Source organism: Mauremys mutica, chromosome 14, assembly GCF_020497125.1.
Source record: "Mauremys mutica isolate MM-2020 ecotype Southern chromosome 14, ASM2049712v1, whole genome shotgun sequence".
NCBI lineage: Eukaryota > Metazoa > Chordata > Testudines > Geoemydidae > Mauremys > Mauremys mutica.
Genome location: NC_059085.1, coordinates 8,864,338 through 8,887,896, shown reverse-complemented (window position 1 = coordinate 8,887,896; position 23,559 = coordinate 8,864,338). Strand labels below are relative to the sequence as shown.

Below are 23,559 nucleotides of genomic sequence, written 5' to 3'. Positions count from 1 at the left end.
TCCCCAGCCCAGCCAGGACTAGCAGCTGAGCCCAGCACAGGGTAGGAGCCACCAGCCGGGTCCTTGCCAGTCCTGCCTCCTGCCCCACGGTGATTTTACCTCTCTGCTGGCTGCCCTGGACACCCAAAACATGACTTCTCTTGTGGCTTCCCTTTGCTTCCCCATCAGAAAGTCATTTTTCTGCAGGGAAGCAAAGAAATCTGGGGGGGACATAAATTCTGTGCATGTGCAGTGGTGCAGAATCCCCCCAGGAGCACTAATTGGCGGGAGGATGAGACATGGTGATTAAGGTTCTATTAGAAGTTGGCAATCCACATTCTCCCTTCATTTTTTGACTCACTGCAGCGAGCAGCTATGTAATCCTTTTCAGGCCAACTGCACTAGCACTGAAGCGGCAAGACGCTAGGATCGTGTCCCTACCAGGAACCATTCCTACAGTACACTGTCAGCTGTGGCCTCTCTCCCTCCCACCCACCGCTAAATAGAATAATTCCACCCTGCCCCAAAAATGACACGTTCAAGGTCTGTGATGGTAAAAGCTCCTAAGTTTTTGTATGTTTCTCAGGCAGCGGTTTGCAGAAGACAAGCTGCACCTCAGATTGTAATAAACAGCAGCAACAAGAGAGATTAAATAGGCGCTTTAGGATAAAGCAGCGAAAGACTGATCAAAGCAACGCATTTTGCAAATGGCAGTAAAAGGGGAGTGGAAAGAATTCTAAGCTTTTGCAGCAGCCAGCAGGCGAGCGATCATAAACTAGCAGCAGGCAAACACATCGCGTGAAAGCAGTTGCTTCATACAATTTATTTAAAATAAGTTTAATTACAAAACAGGATCTTTTTATTAAAATATGTAAAAACATCTAATCTTACAAAAGGCTAGAGTTTTTAACTAGACTCCACAGCGCAAGAACACGCTTCGAAAGAGCCAAGGTGGAATCAAGTCTTTATAATACAGGGAAGATTGACAAATGCAGCCTGTCCTCGGTAACGCAGGCCAGCACACCCTGTTGGGTGTATTTGGACAGCTGCTCTAAACAACGGCTTGAACTCCAGCCACCGCACCCCACCCCACCCCACCCCCAAACGTTAGACAACAGCCACACTTCACTATATAAACCAAAGTTTTTTGCTCGTTTCTTTTCAGTCAGATACTGTAAGAGAGGCTATAAATATTTCAGACACTTCCATGAACAAACACACTGAGCTGTTTTGAGAGAAGGAAGTTTTTCAATAGCTTTACAATTAGCTTTATCTGAAGCTTTTTTAAACATCCGATCGCTGCTCAGCAGCAGCAGCCTTACTCCACTGGCACATTAACAGGTGCTTTTTGCACAGCGCTGTATGGCAAGTACTGCATGCAAGGTGGGGGCGGGGGCAGGGGTGAGAAGCAGCGGGACGGTAAGAAAGGGTTCTGGCACCAATGTTCTGCATCACACACAGTGGGGCCTGATCTTGCTTTCGATGGGAGCAGGATTCCAGTCTTTCCTGGCCTATGCAAGCATCAAAATAAATAGATGCCCTTGTCACACATGGGAGAATTTGGCACACAAGTTTCTGCAGGAGTAGGCTCAGGGAGACAGCCTGATCTGGGAAAGGACTGATTCAGTTTTCTAAACCCAGTGTTAAGAACCCCTTGGTCTCTGGCAAGCAAGATAGCGCCACTCTTCAGTTCCCACCTGTCTGCTCCAGCTTGTTACCGCTTCCTGCAGAGCAGTACCAAGTTATAGCTGCTAGATAGCTGGAGGCCTGGGTCATCGCTACAAGGAAAACACCAGTTAAAAGGCAGTCGTTGCTTTTCTCAGCTCTAACCGTAACCTCTGTACCCCTCTCCTGCCAGATGGATAAAGGTATGAAAGTCACTTAAGAGCTTCAGTTGCCTCTCGAGTTGGAAGAGCTGGATCCAAGGAACGCTGGCTGGCTTTGAGGAATCCTTGGTTTAAGGCCACAGTTCTGCTGGCTTTTGTGGTGGCTGGTTGCTGCTTTTGCAAGCCGAGGTTGCAGGACTCGTCGTGGCAGAGTGCCTGCTCCTTGGGAAAGCGCTGCTAAGGGACAAACAACAGGGAAGGACTAATACATTTCTGCCTCAACATTTACCCTAGTGAGCAGCAAACTTGCTTTCCTGTGCAGCCATCCCCAGCCTCCCAGCTATAGTCAGCTAAGGCGATGGTGGAGTGGGAGGACTGCCTGAGAAACAGCAACGGGGGTTCAGAAGAACATACTGCGTGTATTTTCAGGGAAAGTGGGTGACGAGGACGGTCCCCTCTGCCATTTGCAGATGTGGAAATCATTGGCAGACCGCTTCCAAGTGAAGGGATTGTGAGCTTTAGCACAGCAAATCATGGCCCCTCTGGATCTCTAAATGCTGTTTAAATGCAAGAGAAAGAGGCCTACACCCTCACCTCTGAAATTCACCCTCCCCCTCCCTTTGGGTGGTGTGTCAGGCAGCAGCATCCAATGAAATCGCATGTGAGCAAGTATGGCGGCATGAAGTTTGAACCAGGGCCAGTGAGGACGTCCCTGCAGTAAATTACCTCCTATCTAGGTTGTCTCCGACCAGCTGACGCCTACACAAGCTTTACCCCAGCTGTGTATGAGGCGATGAAGACGGTGGCATAAAAGTCTGATCTTCCCTTCCACAGCCCTCACTCTGGCAGCAGCCGGCCAGCCATGAATAGATCCGAACAGACGCAGGCCTGGTCATTGCACCCAGGAAAGCACAGACACCTTTGGTTGGTTGGTAGGTTTTAAACCAACAGTTGGGTGATACTCTTTATTCATTTAAAAACAAAGCCAGGGGCAGTGAGATGGGAGAGGCCCCTGGCAGCTCTACTCTCCCTTCAAATCCACTAAAAACCTCCATATGGCAAATAGAAGTGTACATGCATAAGTGCCACAGGTAGGCAGGTAAAATCCCCTGGGCTCAGCTCCACCAGAATCCAGCTCCAGGGACATCCATTGCCAGCAATGGAGTCCGTACTGTGCACGGCCAAGCTTGGTGCCCCTATGTGGTGACACGAGTCTCTGGGTGAGGCTTTATTTCTACAGGAGTCTTGGTTCAGAGATGGGGGAAGGAGAACCGGCACCTGACAACCTAGTTTCACAGCTGCAGTGGAGCAGCCTGTGTCCATGCCTCCAAGAGCTTCTGCCTCTGCCCGGAAGCCTGGAGAGAACTGTCTTCACCCTTGGCTCTTGGATCCCACAGAGTCCTGCTCTCTCCTGAATGTGTGACTGTGCCCTGTCAATCCGATGGTGTGGTGTGGGGGAGGAGGAGAGAGTCTCTTTCCGTTTTCACATCTCTTGAAACGCAGGAGTTCTCCTTCACACCATGAGCTCACTGGGTCTGGAGCAGATCCTGTTCCCCAGCTGAGTGTGTCCATCACACAGGGACTGGCCTCAGCTTTCCTACAAGGAAAGAAAAGAGCATCAATACTATGGCAAAGGGGAGAATGCGTAATTCCTGCCCCAAACACCAATGTGCAGACAGAGCTCCTAGGGTCTGAGGGCTTCTCCCTGCTACCACCAAAGGAAGGCCCCAGCTGTAATCCTGGCACATGGATTGCCAACGAAAAAGCGCCCTGCATTAGAGACTGCAAACCACCTCACCCCATTTCTGAGACACAAGCCCCACTTTGCCAGTTACTGAGCAGACTTGACTGTCCCCCTGAAGCATGTGCTGAAGTAGAGACCTTCACCACTTACAGAAAGGCCTAACCCGACTGCCCTCCATACCTGCACATGCTCACCTGGAGGCCAGGACTTCCCCTAATTTCAGGCTGAAATCAAAGTGAACAACACAGTTTCATTGGAGACGAGGTTACACATGTTCTCCCCCCCGCAATGAAGCCTCCCCCTTCCCCCACCTTTTCTCTCAGTGCTACAAGGAGGGGAGGTTGGCAGTGGGATTCAGAGCAGTGTGCAAAGGGGATCGATTGAGGCTGGTTATGTAGCACCACCTTCAGGAAGGGCTGCCAAGGGTGGTTTTTGCTGAGCTGCCTTGTCAAACTATGTGGCCATTACTGGTCCTTAAATGAGAGGCGGTGACAGCTTGCAGTCTGCACTGAAAACCTTTTCCCTTGGTCAGCACCAGCTCCCTACCACATGGATGCTGGAGCAGAGGCAGAGCAGGTGGGATTAAGATCTCAGACCAGGTGGTGTCACCACAGAGTTAGGATTAGGGTCCTCTTCAGAGAAGGGAGGTGGCAGAGGTTTAACTGGGACTTTGCCAGGTAATTTGTGTTTAGCTAATGAGGTTATTCCAGGTGAATGAGCAGTTAGTTCTCTGCTGCAGTGGCCCCAGCTGTTACCAACCCTCTTTTCCCTAGTTGTGTCTATTCTGGAATTTATCTGGAGAACTGTCCTGTGAAGGCCCTCAAAAGGCAACATGAATAGAGCACAACACATCAGAGCAGGTGGACACCTCAGCTCCTCGGATCGCTCTTCGCACACCGGGACTGGAAAAGAGCCGTTGGTCACAGTTCAGGGCAACTGCCCTGTATTTTCCCTCAGTGACCCAGCAGGGGCACCAGGATTCCAGCTCCCTTTCTTGGGTGGAGACCCCCGTCTCTCTCCCTTCTGTCTGGGGTATTTCCAGGCTGCACAGCCTTCACTGTGGTTTTCCCAGCAGCAGAGACAGACTGCCCAAGCACAGCTGCTTGCTTTCTCTGCAGAGATGGTGAACAGTGTTCACCACATAGCTCTTTCTAAGCAAGCCTATTTTATTCTTAAGGTAAAAGCACCACACAGAAAAGATAGTAAAAAAACAAGGAAAGAACCTACACACATGCTAAAAAGCTTACCAGAGATCACCCCAACCCGAATACGGGCTCTGGCAGGAGTAGTCCTTCACCCCCCGCACCTCCCCACACCACCCAACGGTTTTCCTTGTGGTTTCAAGTTCATCACAGCTTCAGCTCAGAACAAGCACAGTCTTACAGGGCCTCAGTAGGCCTTGCCCTTCCAACCCTTCCCTAAGGGGCTGGGGCCCTCTGTGGACCAGGGGTCCTGCCCATTGCCTGGAGGAAGGCCTTAGCCAGTTTAAAACCAGGCTATTTATCCAAAAATCCCTTCTTTGTCTGTGGGTCCCTAGAGAATCCAATTTGAACTAGTCTATGGCTCCTCTCCGAGAGGGGTGGCTTCAAAGAATGGATAACCAGAGCAATTACTTTAGTTTGTCTTAATTCCCTAAGGTTTGTCCAGGATATTACAGGATATAATCAGTCTGTCACACCATCATCCACTCATACGAGCCTCCTAACTTCTCCCTGTTAGGGGCTTGTGAATTTACTCTTCAGCCTGTGTGCCTGAGCGGCTTTCCTCGGAGATCTAAGGGCTCGGTCTGTTGCTGCAGAGCCAATGCCCACACATTTATGGTAAGACAAGCCCTCTGGGTCAGCCTTTTATGCAGACAATGCCTTCAAAAGAAGTTCTCTTCGTGCTGGGAGGGACTCAGAAACCATAGCTGGACGTGGCGGTGGGGGTGGGGATTAGGACTAATACCAGTTGGACAGAGGGTGAAGTGTGTGTTGTTCACATCCACCTGTATCAGGAAGCATTATTGCAAATAGGGGAGCACAGAGAGGCCAAAGGAGACCTCTTCACTACACCTACCTGAAGTCTGGAGCTTCCTCCGGAATGAGCCTGCTCGTCTTGTAGGTCTAGGAGAAGAATGTGATCGAATGGAGGGCTGTGCTGCCACTGGTGAATCATTCTACAGAGAGAGAGAGAGCAGGAGACTGGGCTCAGACTGCAAAGAAAAGCTACAATGACTGCACCATTAAGGGCTTTTTAAGACAAATCACCCTACTGGGCCAGCCTAGTCAATCTGCCACTTTCCAGGCAGTCATGTGAAGAATGCAGGACGAGCATAATGGGCTCACTATTGCTCCAGGCAGTCAGAAAATGGGCTGTTGTATTCTGAGCAGGCTGGTGTATTCTGGAAGGCCACTCAGAGGGAGTTCCAAAAGTCAGGCCCTGGGGCTGGTGAGAGAGGGAGAAAGACTGTTCCAGGGTGGAGGCGGTTGTGTGTGTCGCAGAGAAACAGAACGTGAACAGCGCACCAGGGAAATGAACAGAACACCCTAATGAAAGGCAATGGAAGCGTGCAGCGGGGTTGGTTAGTTACCTCTAAGTGCTCCTGACTAGACCAGGACACTAGTTCTGCTCTCCGGGATACAGGGCCCAGTTCCACGGAGCGAACCCGCTCAGCGAACTTTAGGGAACAGAGAGTCTCACTTGTGTTCTTCTCCACTGGAGAGACCTGGAGCCAGACAGAAATACACAGAATTCAGTGCCCTGAACATTGCTGCCTCCCTCCCAACATTCCCATGCTGCTCGCAGCAGGGAGACATCGATCCCTGGCAACAGGAGGGAGGGCAGGACTGGAAGAGCCTCGTTCACTATCAGACAGCAGTTACTGTGTGAGGCTGGAGAGAATCTAAGTTCCAGCTCTCAATCACAGCAGAGTATTTCAGTGCTGCTAGGACACTATGATTAACAACAATCATTTCCCATTATAGCACTGCACATGTATGTGGTGCTTTACAATCAGAGTCAAATGTGTTCCCTGTAACTAACACGCTCTTTGTTTGTAGGAGAGCTGCAATAAGCTACAGCAGCTGGCAACCGCTCCAGGGCTCATCGGTAAGGGAATAGTGGAGACACAGGCATTCTAGTGATTTAGTGGTGAAATTCCTGGTGGGGAGGAGGCACACAAGCTGCAGGGTGGTTTAAAAAGAAAACAACCCCAAGCCACTGTGAACAAATAGAGGTGAGTAGAGAGAGACTCTTAAGAATCTGGTAATGCCAACCACAGAAAACTACACAGAGGAGAGGGGGAAACCCACCCCAAAGAGCCACGTGTTCCCTGGCCTGGCCTGGCTAGCTTTAGAGCCATAGTTTAGTACGAGATTTCTCAGACTTCCATATACAAGTAGATCTCTGTGACCTGCCCAGTACTAGAATCTGTGAATGGATTTACCAGCTTTCCTCCCTCCCTCTCACGCACAAGAGAGCTCTCCTTGAGCAGAGCTATCAGAGAGACGATTGAAAAGGATGAGTTTTGCTGGTTCTATTTCAAGATCAAGTCTTTTCCTCACACCAGTGCCCTCAAGTATAGTGTAAACAGACAAGCAGGCAGGGCTGACTGAATCTCATTGGATGCCCCTACTTCTTGGCTCCGATGCTGGCGGAGTGCCATGATGGACAATGCTGTGCTCCTCCTCTGTCACTGAGGGTGTGTCTCTACTTTGAGCGGGAGGTGTCATTTCCAGCTCGAATAGACGTGTGCAAACTAGCTTTGATCCCACTTCCACGCTAAAAATAGACGGGTAGCTGCAGCGATGCAGGTAGCAGGCTGGGCTGACTGCCGAAGTCCACCCCTACAGTCCTCAGTCAGATTGTACTTAGGGTGGCCAGCCCTCTCACTGGTTGCACTGTCGCAGCTACGCTCTATTTTTAGCGCACTAGAGGAAGAGGCTCTCTGCTAGACCTGAGTATCTCCTAGAAGAAGGCCCCTTCCATTGCATTGGAACCTTCCCCTTTCAGTCCGTGGCACGTCCCAAATGGCAAGCTACTCTGCAGTGCCTAGGGGAGTAAGAAATGGAGATGATCAGGGAAAGGGGAGAGGAATGCCATACATTTACACAAAACGTAACTTATTCCTCATTCTTCATCACCAGTACAGACCCAACCAAGTGCAGCTAGTCCACAGTGGCACTGAGAGAACTCAAGAAGAGAGGCTATTTGGCACTGGTGAGGCCACACCTGGAGTATTGTGTCCAGTTTTGGTCCCCCCACTACAGAAGGGATATGGACAAATTGGAGAGTCCAGCAGAGGGCAACGAAAATGATTAGGAGGCTGGAGCACATGAATTCATGAGGAGAGGCTGAGGGAACTGGGCTTGTTTTGTCTGCAGAAGAGAAGAATGAGGGGGGATTTGATAGCTGCTTTCAACTACCTGAAGGGGGGTTCAAAAGAGGATGGAGCTCGGCTCTTCTCAGTGGTGGCAGATGACAGAACAAGGAGCAATGGTCTCAAGTTGCAGTGTGGGAGGTCTAGGTTGGATATTAGGAAACACTATTTCACTAGGGGGGTGGTGAAGCACTGGAATGGGTTACCTAGGGAGGTGGTGGAATCTCCTTCCTTAGAGGTTTTTAAGGTCCGGCTTGACAAAGCCCTGGCTGGGATGATTTAGTTGGGGTTGGTCCTGCTTTGAGCAGGGGGTTGGACTAGATGACCTCCTGAGGTCTCTTCCAACCCTAATCTGCTATGATCCTAATGTTGGAGAGGGAGACTGTAATATGTTCTGGCCTGCAGCACTTTCATGTTGAGACAGGAGCATGGTTTGAAGTGGGAAGTAAAGGCTTGTAGGGAAGCCCAGGTGTCTGTAGCAAACGTCGACAAAGAAGGGCACATGGACGGACGGACACATAGAGTCTGAAGACTACAGTGGATCTATGCCAGTTTACACCAGTGGAAGAGCTAATCCTAGTGGCATGTAGGAGGATTTTCCATGGAGCACCTGCCTCCAGAAGAGGGTGCCACTCCTCAGGGTGGTAACATTGAGGGTGTTCCCAAAAAACTGAAGGGCAGTGATTGATTCCTGAGTCTGGTCAAAGGCAGCTATATAAATACATATTGTGTATTGCCCCAATCAAACCAAACAGAATGAAGCTGCTTAAATAAATGCCCAGTGAACATATAAGCCAGTTAGCGGATCACATTAAAACTGTATAGTATCATTTGCTGCACTGCAAACTTATTCTTAGAAGTGTGGTTTCTACTCTAAAAAGTGACTGTGTAAAAATGGCACCTCCTTATTCATCATCTCCCCATGGGACATTCAGGGTCAGCCTTGCTCACTTTAGTAACTAAAACGAGTTTTTTCTGTTCTTTACTCCCATTATCCCTGCAGAAGCCAACACAGCTACGAGAGAGGAAGCCACATTCAATTCCTACTTATGCATCAGGGATGGACCTGCTAACTAGGTTCCAGGCAGTTACACCTGTGCAAACTCACAGACAGCAACAGGACTGCACAGGTCTCATAGAAGGCAAAATATGAAGCCAAGGGGGTTTCTCAGGTGTCACTAAGCCATAATTTGGCCAGCGGGGCCTTTATTGCTGGTGATGAGATGGAATAAATCCAGCTTGACTCTCAAGTTAGGAAAAACCCATCTTTTCACTTGTAAACAGCACCATTGATTAAATTTAGAGACACTGCACATAGAATCCCACAGTGCCACTTTCAGAGGAGAACCACACCTCAAGTGAAACCTTATTGTATCTACCAATCCAAACTAACGCACCCATATTATGAGACCACAAGCTTTCCTATGTCTGTTCCTCAGACCTGTTAAGAACCCAATGAGGTTCTGGACTATGAGGTTCTGGACTTCTCTTGTAATTGGCTTTTGGTCAGTTTAAAGTTTCCTGATTCAGTCAACCATCTCTCCTTACCTCGTCTGCCTAGCTGGACCCAGAACCCACCTGCACCATCATGAGGGTTTTGCTATCTCCGCTGAGGGAGTCTTGAAGTAGGTAGGTCAGTTTGGAGTTGCGGAATGGCACGTGACCCTGGCGGGCGCGCAGAGCATAAATCACATCTCCTAGTGCTGACAGCGACTTGTTGATGTACTGGGCCTCCCGGAGCCTGCTTCCCTCTGCACCAGACCTGCCTACCCGTTCAGATCCAGCCAAGTCCACCAAGTTCAGCTTCCCTATGACCAGCCAAAACACAAATACATACACAGACTTAATAATCCCGTGCAGCTACCTGCTCGACCCACGGGGAAGTGCCAGCCACAGTGGGGTCTGTCTAGCAATTAATGAACATCCCCATCCCCTCCAGTTAGGAACTAAACACGCCTGGAGCTTTATATTGGTGTGGAGCATTGGGAGTCCCACAGACAAACCTGCAGCTTGGATTTTCATTACATTTCGAGCTGATGAAAGGGGGCCAATCGATGGGACTGTACACGCTGAGCTATCTGTCAAATTTCCATTAGCCTGCCTTGGCGGGTTGCCTACACTTGATACAGAATCACTGCACAACTGTGCAATGCACGGGGGCAAAAATTCCTTCTTGACCCTTGTAGCAATCAGCTGATGCCCCGAAGCATGAAATCTGAGCACCTTATCTTAGCATGTATAATCACAGATGTTCTAGAGTAGCTAGTCTCTTTTTCAATCCAGCTATACAACCCAGTCCTGACCAGCAACACCCTGAGCATTCTGCTCCCAAACACCGACTCCCAGTAATGCTAAATTGTGTGGCTTTCTGTGTCAGAGACAAGCATCCACTAGGGACCAGGCCAGTGGCACCCAGTTCTTTTTTCACTTGTTACCCACTTCAGCAGTTGAACTCAAATCTCCAGGCCTGTGTCATCCAAGGACAGGTGTGATCACCAGCCTCCCCCTCCACCCTCCGCCTCCTAGGAGACACTAACCTGTGGTTCTGAGGCCTGTGCTGTAGTCGAGTCCTCTTACTGTGACGATGAGGAGGGCGTGAGACCGTGAGCTGTGCTCGTTCAGGCTGGTGTACTCAGTCACTCTGTTCGAGTGCCCAAATTCAAACACCTGGGAGAGAGGCAGAAAGACGTGAGCCTTTGGATTTCACTGTGTTGTCTGGCCAGCAGCTTCCCCTATCCCATCTACATTCACCGCTTTCTTAAATGGCAACAGGGTGGGCAGGTCTTTGGCAGATCTTCCTTGCTGACACTTGGCACCACTACCTCCCCCATTTTCTGAGCAGAACGTGGGTGAGCGGCCGTCCCTTCCTTTCTTGCAGATGCTCATAACCCCTGGCAAGTATTAACTCTATTCCTTCCGCAATGAAATCATCAACCACTGACCGTAATTGCTCACGAAAGATATTGGATTGACAGTAGCACTAAATTCACATTAACCCATAGAATAGGTATGGTATTTGCATCCTCTTGTCCCTATGCTGCCACCACTGCTCCAGCAGCTGGTCTGTTCATAACAGAAGGACTTGAGTAAGTCTCTCTAATGCCCAGGGAAGTTCACTCCGTCCCAGCAGGTGATCCCCAGCTGGCTCACCCCATCTACTAGGTACCATCTCTGCCCTTCCCCTCCTGGGTTCTCCATCTCTCAGGATGTTTTTACCTTGTTAATATCCTCCACACTTTGCACCTGGAACTCAGTCAGTCCTGGTACATACAGCTGCCCGCTGCCATCCGGGCACAGTTTGATGTCCAGCTTCTCCTGAGGCTCCCTCCCAAGCAAGTCCCTGTTGAGACAGGCAAGGTGACCCTCCCCTCAGACTCAGGTGTCATTTTCTATTCCCGACACTAGCGACTTACAAAGGTGAAAGGTTTGAGGCCTTTCAGCCTGACCACCCCTGAACTAACCTCCCCAGCTAGGAAACTACAGACTGTGTCAGGCCAGGCTCCCTTGCTTTGCTCTGCTCTGCAGCTCTGCCAGTGGTCAGGTTTATGACCTAGAGAGGACAAGCTTTTTCCAGCCGTTGGAAGCCAGGGTCCCTCCTCAAGCACGTTTACCCCAACTGTTGTCCACTAAAAACTCTGAATTGGCTTTGGGTGAACAAGCACAGACTAAATACTAGCGACACTAGCTATACGATTTTCAGAGGAATCATTGCCCACTGGATGCTTCCTCATCTATTTATAGTCTCAGCTCTTCTATTTTCTGTGTGTGTTATTTGTCTGTCAGGCACGTAACACAACCCATCCGTATAGTGCCCCAAACAGATTCACATTCAGAAGTTCCACTCCCCTGTTTCCACCTGATCCGACTCATGCCTGGTTTGCAGCTTTTATTATCTCAACAACTGACAGCCTCCTTCTCAGGTTCAGCCTACCCAGTTGTTGTATAATTAAGTCATTCTTGCAACGTCTTTGCTGCCACCCTTCTGTGCTCCATTCCACCCCCCACCCCTACTCCTGAAGGAGACAAGAAGAATTCACTGGAGGAAAATGCTTCTCATTCTCTGAGACCGTAGCTCACAATTTCCAAACGTGCCAAAGGCACAAGACACAGGCAGAGAATGTTAATGTAAAAAAGCTTCCAATTAATGCCTGTTGGGGTTTCCACATCTATTAGCGGAAAACGGGGAGGCAGAGAGCACAAGCACGAAGGGGGAAAATACAATCTGATTGCTGGCTGATGTTTTAACAGGTGTTGGCGTGAGCGAGAGACCAGAGACACAGAAGGCATTCTAGGAACCCGAGGCTTGGAAAGAATTCCAGGCAGGGGTTCTGAAAGCCCTGTGTGCTGAGAAAAATCCCCGAGTCAGCTAAAGCTAGGGGACTGGGGCACACATCAAAAACAGCACGTACAGCCCAGAATCAGTTTGGTAGTTTAGATTTTGGAGACACCATATGCTTCTCAATTACCTGGACATGGGAGAGAAGAGACTGTCACTAGACAAGTTGGAGGAGGAGAGATATAGGAAGCGAACCTGCTTTTTCAGCCATTAAGCATTTCCCTAAGCACTACAAGTAAATTCCCTGGTAAAATAGCCAGCCTGGTTCAGAGTTCGGGTGTGTCATTTATGCACAGCCCTGCCCAGGCGCAGTGCGGAGCCACCGTGCCCTGGAGGAGCACCAGGAGAGATTGCCCCTGTCTTTGCAGGGCTACTCAGCGCACACACTCCATATCACCCAGTAAGGGACACAGACATCCCACAGACTCGTACCCCTCCCAGGCTCCCTTCCTGTTACCTGAGCGCCTCGTTGTAAATCTCTGCCACACTGACAGTGATCGTGTAGCCCCAGTCAGACGCTTTCCTCTGCACCTCGGAGAAGAGCAGCTGGAGCGCTCGCTGGTTGATTCCTGGGTTTTCAGGAGTTCCCTGATGATCAAGAAAAAATCTCACATGTGATATCAATGGAGAGAAAGGTGTGACAAAGTGATTGACACAAGACTCACCACTGAGCCCATAAGGTGTGCAGTTGTGAGGACACCGGTAGGATATTACACCATGATAAAGCTTGGAACAGGCGTCCATGATTCACTGTGGAATCACCAACATCCACCTCCCACGCTCATGGTAGAGAAGGGGAACAGCCAGAAGGTTGCAAAACAACCAGGTTCCAACCTTCTTCTTCAGACTGTTCTGCTGTCGGCATTGTGCGGTTTGTTACAAACTTGGGAGATGCATAGTCAGGGCTGCTGTGCATGGTTACCTGGGAACAACATCATTCTTGGTCACCATGACAAAGGGGGAATTTACCCACATTTACCCATGAGTGTATCCATTACATACAGTCATCTAGGGACCAATTTATCCTCACCCTTCCTCGAGAAATGATGACGCTGAACTGTAGAATACAGGAAGCAAAGCAAGAAGACACACTGAAAGGGAAGATGGAGGGAGACAGAGAGAAAAGGTGAGAAGGGAAAATTTACCTCCATAGTATATGTCTTGCCTGCACCTGTCTGTCCATAGGCAAAAATACAGACATTGTAGCCATCAATACAGGATGTGATCAGGGCCTGAACTTCCTGGAACACCTGTCAATGGGAAAGAAATAAAAATGAGCAATAGCTGACCCTCCAGCGTAACCACTCCCCCTGCCACGCCTCTCCCACAGATTACACTGGGCATTGACTGGCTGTGCTGAAATCTCATTTCTACATTAATTTTTTGCATATCATGGGATGATGGAAGAGTAGATACATTTATACCAGCAGGAGCAGAGATACAGCTCTCAAGTCTGCTCGAGTTCTACTCTGCCTGCTTATTGCTCCTTTGGAGGAAAGAGTTGATTTACCTTCTCTTCTCCATCCTTCCCCTACAAAATCATGGACCAGTGAGTGAGCTGCGACCTTATGAAATAATTATGTCTCTACTCATGTTGACACACACCTTTCTCTTGTGGTGGAAGTCCATGCTAATGTACCAGTACAGAAACATGTGGATGTACTTACATCTTGCTGTGTTGCCTGTGGGGAGAAAACCTTGTCCAATTCAAATGAGACCTGCTTCCCCTTGTGCATCAGGTGCAAGATAGCATCATCGTCAGGGTCAAAGGTCACTGAGTTGGCTGCTTCAGGCCCTTCCCCATCCTCTTTAGTTATTGGCCGGACACGGCCAAACACACGGATATTTCCTTTACAAAGACAAAAATACAGAGACAAGCTCTCAATCCGCCTTCCCACCAATTATCTCTTATCAAAGGGCATCAGACAGCGAAGATGCTTGACACGATCCACTTCACCTCTCTCATTCTCTTCCAGATCCCAAAGGTGGAGATTTAGAGTAACATGCTGCAAGACCGCAAGCCAGATTGTGCAGACTTCCCATAAGACAGACGTGTTGCTCGTGCCCTGCACAGAATATGTGCAGCGCGTGTGGGAGGTGGAGTCACAAGACATTGTTGTCTGCAGCAGGCCATGAATCATGTCCCTAGTAGAGCACAGTGAAACCACGGTGATCTGGAGACAGCCCACAATAGGTTACTGTGCGAAAGAAATGCTTCCGCTCCAGTGCTGAAGCTTTCGTTATTGCCCTTCTGGGTAGGTCCCCCAGGAACCAACGATCCCAGTCCCACGCCTGAACAAGTGTCTAACTTCAGGCCAATCACAAAGCTTGAAGTGGGACGTCTCTGCCCTCCTGTTGCATTAATGTCACCCACCAAAAAGATCAGCCCTCACTGCTGCCTAAATAATCTCTCATGCACACACCTTTCAGCCGCACCAGTTCATTGTGGCACTTTTTGCGGAGCTGCAGCTCCCTGCGGTATTTCTTGAGTAGCTCCCGATTTGTGCTGTTCACCTCCTCAATGGCTTGTCCAATCTGAAGAGGAGGAGACACCAATTATGAGAGGGGGAACAAAATCAAAGAAGTATGGAGAACCCCCCACAACAGCACGCTACACACACAGCTCTCTTTCACACACACACACACACACACACACACACACCCCTCTCTCTTTCACAGTGCGGGAACTAGCAAAGGAATCTAAGAAGGGAAACATGGGGGATGGTCCCATGGCAGAGAATCAAAGAGCACCTGTCTCCTCATGGTGCAAATCTAAGTGTGGCAGAATCAAAGCAATAGTGTTAGGTCCTGCTCTACCGCAGAGCAAGGAATCTCCTGCCATGCTCACCTCTGCCCTGGCATCCTGCAGAGCTTCCTGGAGTAGCAGGGGGAAGTCTCGGACCTGCCGTTTCAGGCTGTTGTAATCATTGGTGAGGGTTCGGAGTGCTGGCTGGAGTGTGAGGAGGTTTGTCCGGACCCCTGCAAACAAACATAAGATACTTGATAATCTTCACGTTAAGGTCCCCCTTGGAAGGTGATAAAGCCCTTCTCCTGTTTGGATGCCTTCACTTGGAAGTGTAGGTCTGAACTCAAACTACCATCAGAGCGGATGGCAGGGATGTGGGGAGGATTCGCTAATGCTGCTGGGCATTTCTAAATCCAAGTGTGGCTTTCCTCTAGTAACTCCTAAGGAAGTCCTGCTGCATATGAGAACGTGTAGCATCACCTGGAAAGCTACATTCCCCAGTACCTGTACCACCCACCCTCCCATCCGTGTCAGGTTGTTGTAGAACTTGCTTCCCCTGTTCCTCACCTGCCAGGTTCTCATGCACAGCTTTCATTTCTACTTGAGCACGTGCAAATGCCTCTTCAATGGCCCGGTTCTTGTCATCTTCCATGTTCTGCATCTCCTCCAGCATCTGTCCATGCGCCTGCTCCAGCTCAGACTCATACAGCATAATCTAGGAAGGGACCCAAACTGCAGTTTTTACTCTGTGACAGAGGCCAAGCCAGCAGGACTGAATCACTCACCCACCCACCCAACATTTTATGCAAACTCTTACCGGAGTTTGTTCAAACTCTTTTACTTGTACCACGGGGCTCGGTGACTAAGTCAGAAACAGTCAATCAAAAACGGCCATTGAACAGGGAGTAATGCAACCAATGGAACTTCTCCAGGTTGTTCCCATATACGTTCCCGGTGTGACCCAGAGACCTGAGCTCTGAGGTTGGATGCAGTTTGCTATGTTCCTCTGTAGCTGTTTTTCTCTCCTTTTCCACCCACACGTTATATATTTTCCCCATTCTCTATGCAGTACTGAATACCTGGGCTCTGAGCTGGGCTGCAATTTTCTGAGACTTCTGCAGCTGCTGTTCCATCTCCTTTAGCACCTGCCTCTGCATCTCCACTTGCTCCTGCAAGTGCTGATTCCGTGACTGGGTCTCACACAGAGCCTGCTTGGTCTTGGATGACTCCACTTCCACCGTTTTGATGATATACTATAAAAAAATTCCCAACACAAGCACTTAAGAAACTCCCCACCATCAGGCCTGGGACAGATACGGCATTCCCCGAATTCAAGGCATTCCCCGAATTCAAGGCATTCCCCACTGAATTTTCAAGGAAGTTAATCCACAAGGACCAGATGAAACTGGCATGTTCCTTGGAGTTCAGTGCCGATCTGCACAACCACCATTACAGATCTACCGTAACTTTAAACAGGTAGTGGCATCTTTAGCGCATAAAGCTGGGACTCTTATTTAGGTGACAGATTTAACCTACCCTAAGCACCTTGTGCACTGCCAGGATTCTGTATAAACTACAGACAAACAACAAACAGTTTTCAAACCGCTAGCAAGTGCCTAGATTCTCTGAGTCAAGTGCTAGCCCATTTTATACCCCCTTTGATATCAAGGGGTTGATAGGGGAGAAAGCCTGCCAGGGTTTGGCCCTCTCGCTCTAAAAGGAATTTAAAGACACGCATTCTGCTTGGATGTTGAACAGCAAATGGGCAGAATGATCGACAGGAGTCGCTCTGCAAAAATGATTTGTTGCATCTCACCTTTATCTGCTGGGGTTGGGCTTTCAGGCTAGCTATAGTCTCCTGACTGTCCCGCAGCCGCCTGCTGAGTCGTTCCTCCTCCTCAGCCTTCTCGGCAAGGGAGTCCTTTAAGCGCAGCTCTACCTCTGCCAGGCGATTGGTCTTCTGCTGCACTTCCAGGTCCAGCTCCGACAGCCTCCCCTTAGCCTCCTCCACCTCCAGCTGCAGCTGGGCCAACCTTTCTTGCAGCCTTGCATTCTCCTGCAAACCAAGTTGGGAGGGGGTGAGAGGAAGCCAATTTTCATGTGATCAGCAGGCAGAGGCGCAGGCACATGATCCATAACGAACAGGTCTGTATGCATACACCCCCGCCTCGTGACCTCTTTACCTGGATGTGTTCGCAGTCAATGCATTTCACATGCTGCTTCTTCAGCTTCTGAAGCTGTGCCTCACATGACTTCATGTCTTGCTTTAGGTGCTCGTTCTCTGCAACGAGCAGATTGCGATGCTTTTCCAAGTCAGTGCCACCCTGAAAGGGGCAGAAAAGGGGGACCAAGTGTTTGTTAACTCAATATTTTACTTTTAGTCAGTGGGTCAAATTCTGCTCTCTCCCTACCCCCCTGCAATGCATCTGACTTGAGTGGAGTTGCACCATAAAAGAAAGAACAGGATTTGGCACAGTATCATTAATAATTAAGGATTCTGCCCTTTTCACAAACTATACACATACGGTCCTACTGAAATGCAGCCAGCTCTGGGGTGAAGGGCAGAATGCAGCCAGTGAATACCACAGTAATAGTGGCGTGGGAAATGTTGTCAGGGACACAAGCAGCAAACTCCTGCTATGGAGAAGAGTGCCAGGGCCTCTGTTTTAAGGCTGCATTGGACAAACTCCCATTTAACTTAATGGACTTCAATTTATCTACCTCGCGTCGGTCAAAATCCATCCAAATCAAACCTATGGTTCTGGGAGTATTTCATTCATCGTCCTTAGGCTTCTAAACAATCCCCATTTGCACTAAGATTTCCTTCTTTTCTCTCCCTGTTTTATGGTCTCATATGTAAAATACTAAGGAACCAACAACTTCAACCACGAATGTAACAATCTCCTCAGGGGAAAAAGACACGTCATGCAGATATAAAAAACATATTAATTTCCAAGGGCTCACCAATGCAGAACGGAGTCTGGTCACTTCCTGAGCTTGATCCAGAAGTTTCCCTTTCAGATTTTCAACCTGTCAACACAGGCACAAGTTGACTAGGCTGGTCCCTTTTGTATTTTGACCACAAACACCTCCTCCCAACACACACCAGCTCAAATTACACATCGCTTCACTTGAAGCTGCAATGCGCCGGCAAAAACGGAAAGTGCTTCGAGTCATGAACTTCCTACAAGCCACACAGAGCCGGACTGATAGACCGGGTAGTTATGAGTTGTGGACCCCCCCACCTCAGAGAAAGCAGCACCCAAGACTATATTGGAAGGATGCTGGCCCTGAGAAGACAACTTACCATACCAGCAATCCCCAAATTACACGGGGTGCTATTCATCATCAAACAAGCAACACACTCTCTTTATTTCTGCTAATACGACTGTAGAATACCATAGAGGCAGCTTTTTGGAGAGAACTGTATACATAACAGCCCCGGCTAACTGAGCTCCCACTGAAAAGATCAACAGAAAGTGGGAACATTTAAGCTGGAAAGGGAATAGATTTATCTGGTCCCTTACTCCACCACCTGCTATCAGCACAGATACCTGGCAGTATCTGCTCCAATCCAGTTTTAGTTCCAAGTAGTGGGACCCCTACCACCTCCTAAGAGCAGGTTATTCCTCAGAGTGAGACCACACAGTTAGGACTATTTTCTGATATTCAGCCAAAGTTTTCTTTGCTCAATTTCATCCCATTTCCTCTGATAATTGCTTGCACATTTGAGTGCTACTCACACCACATACTCATTTTCTGCCTCAGTGCACGTTTGAGGATTTGAAAAAAAAAAAGATTTTTTTTTCTACCACATGAGCATTTTGACAGCTTGTCCTCCATTCTTTCACCAAATCTGGGGAGAAACTTTAATGGATAAAAATGCTGTTTCTTATTGGAGAAATCTTCCACCCCAACTGTGCTCAGAGATCAAATCATCCCCTCCTCACCAGGGATCTTTGCTTTCCTGTATCATAAAAATGACCATACTGGGTCAGACCAAGGTTCCAGCTAGCCCAGTATCCTGTCTTCCTACAGTGACCAATGCCAGGTGCTTCAGAGGGAATGAACAGAACAGGGAATCATCAAGTGGTCCATCCCCTGTTGCCCATTCCCAGCTTCTGGCACTTTTTGCTTTTTCTTCTAGGAAGAGGTCTATTACTTTCTTTTTCTAGCAGTGGCTTTTAAATTCCTTTTATAAGGTGAGGTTCTTGAAGGAGAATCTTCCTAAACTGACATCAAAGAATATTTTTTTCTGCGTAGAGCACACCATTTTCATTCCATGTGTGTACGAGATATTTACTCCAGGGATAAAGTAGATAGCAGTCTGCAGGCAGGGCTTAATTTGTTCCAGGGCTTCCTAGGGCTGAGCCTGGCACCTCGCAGCTTGGCAGTTCAGAGTCCCGGCACCTGAGCCACATCGCTTGAGCCACATCACCTCTTTCACTATCAATGAAGCACTGTCTGTATGTTACTAGTGTGCCCATCTTCATACTCAGGAACAAGAGAAGCGGGGAATTTTGGCAAAACGTATGGGATTTCTGCAGTGCTCTCATTTAGTTTTCAGCTCTACCTGGTCCTATTCTTCTATCAGTGTCAGACAAGGAAATCCAGTGAAAAAAATGACTACGGTGCAGTTTCAGAGACGTCACCAGCTACACCACAGGAGCCCGTTATTTTTACATTATAGCGCCCCATTGTGTGCTGCGGCTTCACTAAAGACAAAATACAGTGTCCCTGCCCCCAAAGCACTTACAAGGTAAGGTCTCTATCCTGCAATGAGAACCACACAGGCAGACCCCTGCACCTGTGCTGAACCCCACTGACTCCAGGGGGCTTCTCACAGGTACAGTTGTCCATCTGCCTGAAGCAACCTGCAGGATAATAGGCTAAATTTGAACAGAACCAGTGATATACGGTAAGGAGGACTTTTGCCGACGATTACACTATGCACATCATGTTTACCCTCAGGACAGCTGCAAGTGTCCACATTTCAGTATTTAAGAGACTAGTCCGACTGGCAGCCTTTTTGTTCAACATTTAATGCTGCCTGTTGCCAGCCAAGTTCCGTCTCACGGTCAGAGCTCTCAATCTCACAGGACGGCAGGAGCGTGAAGGGTTATGGCAGCAGTGCGCAGAATTGCATCAGAACAGACACACGGATGGAACCTGAGTTACTCTAAGGTAGCGCGGGGGAGCCTGATAGACTCCCAGAGGATTATGATAAAGCCAGGATGAAATGTGTGTTTCAACAGCACCTGCCAGAGTGCTGGAGCAGCCACAAAAAGTGAGCTAAACCCTGTGATGCTGGCAAAGCAGGTGCCAGCTCATGCCAGGCGCCCGTGTCTCAACTGAGCACTGACAGATACTCAGCTGGAATGAGGGTGTGTCCACACTACAAGATTATAGCGACCTAAGTTACATTGCCACAGCGCCACCACAGTGATGACATTGTGTTTGCATGTCCACACTATGCTCCTTTTGGGGGCGACATGCGTCCTCCCCAGGAGCGCTTGCACTGATTGAACTGTCAGTGTGGGGCATTGTGGGGCAGCTTCTGAAAGCCAGCAACAGCCGATGTAAGCAACGCAGTGTCTACATTGATAGTGCGTTGACCTAAGTGCTATGCCTCTTGCGGAGGCGGAGTTATTAAATTGGTGTAATGGGTGAACTGCATCTGTGGGAGCAAAATGTTAGTGTAGACACTTACAGAGTTAGGTCGACATAAGCTGCCTTGCTTCGCCCTAACTCTGTAACGGAGACCACGGCTCAGTCTGGCTCACCTGTGGGTTAAAACAAGTATTCGAGTTCTAAAAATGGCCTTAGCGTCTAGACTTTATTGAATGCTTGTCAATGGTCGTGAGCATTAATCTCCCTTATATCATCTGCATAGCATATTGTAAGGTAATATCTGAGCACCTGCAATGTAAGCCTCCGTAGACTGGTGAGAGTGTGCAATGCTGGCCTACAACACAAGGTGTCATGTCCTGTCCCACAGTGAGGGCCCATCAACACTAGAAGAACTATTGTGGAACATCAAAGAAGATAAAAGACTTGGTTGATTGCTTCCCCCACCCGGACCCCCGAAGAGGAGACATGCAAGTGAATTCCTCCCATCAGGTGAGCTGGCAGCTCAAACATCCCTACAAAGGAGAAACTGTATCTCTATGCTGCTTAGACTCCAGAGGGCAAGATTTCTAGGCATAAGCATGGGGTCCCCCAGCTGCTTAGCGTGGGTTAGCCCTAAGGGACATATAGAGATTGCTTATTATACAAACCTCTATTACCTTTAGAGTGTGTGTATGTTTACCTGCTCTAACCTCGTAAATAATTCTTTTGTTTCCTTTCCCTAGTTAATAAATCTTTAGATAGTTTGACAGGATTGGCTACAAGCTTTGTCTTTAGTGCGAGATCTAAGGTGCAACTGGCCTGGTATACGGGACTGGTCCTTTGGATCTGGCTACTGACTACTGTTGTGACTTTTGGTGCAGGGCACCATCTATCACAAGAGCTAGCTTCCCTAGGTTGAAAGATAGCTCAGAGTAGCCAAGGGAACCATCTATGACTCCACGGTTAGGCTGTTAGGTGAAATCTAAGTATAAAACTCACAGCCAATTTGGGGTTTCTGACTTGCTTCTCAACAGTCTGCCCTGGGATTGGTACCCACACTCTTGAGCCACTCCAGGACAGCCTGACAACCTTCCCCTCTCTCCCCTGCACCACACACACTTTAGACTTCTCCAAAGTGTACATTCTGGCTCTCAGTCTCCCCTCTTTGATTAGTGTAGGAGCAGGGTCTTCAGACACAAAGATCTGGTGGTGTGCACTTCTCCAGATAAAGACCCCAACTCTGTTTTCCCCCATATTAGTGCTCAATGCAGAATGAAGGCCGGGGGGGGTGGTCCCATAGTAGCTGAAGAGCGCTCTGCCCCCGGCTTTAGTCAGAGCAACCTCAAGGGGTCTCTAACAAATCTTTTGCTTCCCATGCCTCCCTATGAGAGCAGACAGAGCACAGCGCACTCAGACCACATCCCTTCCCTCTCCCAAGGATAACCTGCACCGAACCTGGACACCCCCCCTAAAACAGGAGCTAAGAGGAGGGTCGATGGAGTTTTTATATCAGCTTGGAAGGTCCCCTGTGCTGGGAGTGGATCCCACCAGAGAACTGAACCCAAACAGTCTCTCCAGGATGGAGTTACTGTTGACAATTGGCTCCCCTTGACAACAAATACCCATTTTGATTGTTTAGCTTATAACAAAGGATCTTAATGTTTTCCTACACAGTGAACCATTTCTTAACAGAAAGAGACTCATTAGTGCTTCCCCTCCGCCTGGGAGCATGGAACATCCCTGTGGCAGCCACAGCAGGCAAGTACAAGGGAAAGAAATGTTAGCAGACTATTCGCATACTTCAGCTTCTTTTAATAGCATTTAACAGCTGGAAACAAAGAGAAGGAGCTGTTACCCTGTGACCACCCAGCAATCTGCAGCCCCTCACTGATCTGGGGACCACAGTTTAGAACTGCTGACTTAAAACAAATATATGTTTACAGTGTGCTACAATTAATTAAGCTCAATTAAGTTACACCCATCTAATGAGGTGAGGTTAGAACTAGTACTTAAATACATGGTATTACCGTATTCTGAGATGCCACTCCACACTAGCTGTTCCATTTAAAAAAAGTACACTGAAGTCATATATTGCCTACAAATTAGGCTTTTATAAAGACAAACTTCTACAAAACCGAAGACCAGTAGAATTAGTAGTTTGTTTTTAAACAAGATAGTCCCCAAATATGGCAGCACTGTGCAAGTGCATGAGGACCAGAAAGTGAAGAAAAAAATAAACAAAAGTTGCCACTGATTAATCTATTTTCATTGTCCAACCTTAGAGAAATGCAGAGAACATATGAGGGATTAAAAATCACTTTTAATAATTATTTTAATATCCATAACTTAGATTTTAATATATTTTACTTCCCTTTAATATGAAAGTTTATACTATTTCAGTGCAACAACATCAGCATCTCTCTAAAAAGAGTAAAAATCTATGGACGCTCACAATAGTTGGTCCTTATAGTGGGGACACAAAAGCAGGAAAAAATCTATCACAAGCAAGTCTGCATTACGCATAGCCATCTATCTGTGACTGGATTTATATACTTCATACCATTCCAACTTCAGTCAGTCACCTGGGGCGAGCTTGAAAAGTCTTTAGAATCAATAGTATTTACAGAATTCACAGACAAGCATTCACCTGTGACACAAAAGCCACTCAGAATAAGTGATTATCAGTACATTTAACATCAGAGTTTGTTTAACCCTAAATTCATTAGCAGAAAACTCACAGTGTTAAATTAGAAAATACCAGCTCATCTCTCTTCCAGGTGAAGATGAAGACAACAACAGGAGACACTGATTCACTTCACCTGTAGTGGAGACCCATCCCTTCCTGGAAAAATAGGTGGAGCCTGGTTGCATGCCTGGCTAGACCTCACTAGTTGTATCTCCAGCCTGGCCACAATTGCTAGAAATGACACCCACTGGTTTTCTTAGCTATGTCTGGCA

At 48.3% G+C, this 23,559-nt stretch overlaps 1 protein-coding gene across 4 annotated transcripts in view; it reads right to left on the bottom strand.

The window, feature by feature from the left end:
* Window positions 1-805: 805 nt before the first annotated feature.
* The window catches only part of KIFC3 (kinesin family member C3), a 42,315-nt gene continuing 19,561 nt past the window's right edge, over window positions 806-23,559 (bottom strand). For 2 of the 4 annotated variants that reach the window (XM_044987300.1, XM_044987299.1), the window contains exons 6-21: window positions 17,956-18,021; window positions 17,175-17,315; window positions 16,808-17,047; window positions 16,071-16,244; window positions 15,559-15,706; window positions 15,094-15,224; window positions 14,669-14,780; window positions 13,913-14,094; window positions 13,391-13,495; window positions 12,703-12,833; window positions 11,126-11,249; window positions 10,447-10,576; window positions 9,488-9,717; window positions 6,122-6,256; window positions 5,608-5,707; window positions 806-3,402 (exon numbers count right to left, since the gene is read on the bottom strand). In XM_044987300.1, the coding sequence (XP_044843235.1) occupies window positions 3,377-3,402; window positions 5,608-5,707; window positions 6,122-6,256; window positions 9,488-9,717; window positions 10,447-10,576; window positions 11,126-11,249; window positions 12,703-12,833; window positions 13,391-13,495; window positions 13,913-14,094; window positions 14,669-14,780; window positions 15,094-15,224; window positions 15,559-15,706; window positions 16,071-16,244; window positions 16,808-17,047; window positions 17,175-17,315; window positions 17,956-18,021 (2,175 nt within the window). In that variant the 3' untranslated portion in view covers window positions 806-3,376. Of the gene's footprint in view, window positions 3,403-5,607; window positions 5,708-6,121; window positions 6,257-9,487; window positions 9,718-10,446; window positions 10,577-11,125; window positions 11,250-12,702; window positions 12,834-13,390; window positions 13,496-13,912; window positions 14,095-14,668; window positions 14,781-15,093; window positions 15,225-15,558; window positions 15,707-16,070; window positions 16,245-16,807; window positions 17,048-17,174; window positions 17,316-17,955; window positions 18,022-23,161; window positions 23,236-23,559 lie in introns of those variants that run through there. The other 2 variants (XM_044987302.1, XM_044987301.1) reach the window with 2 other exon arrangements.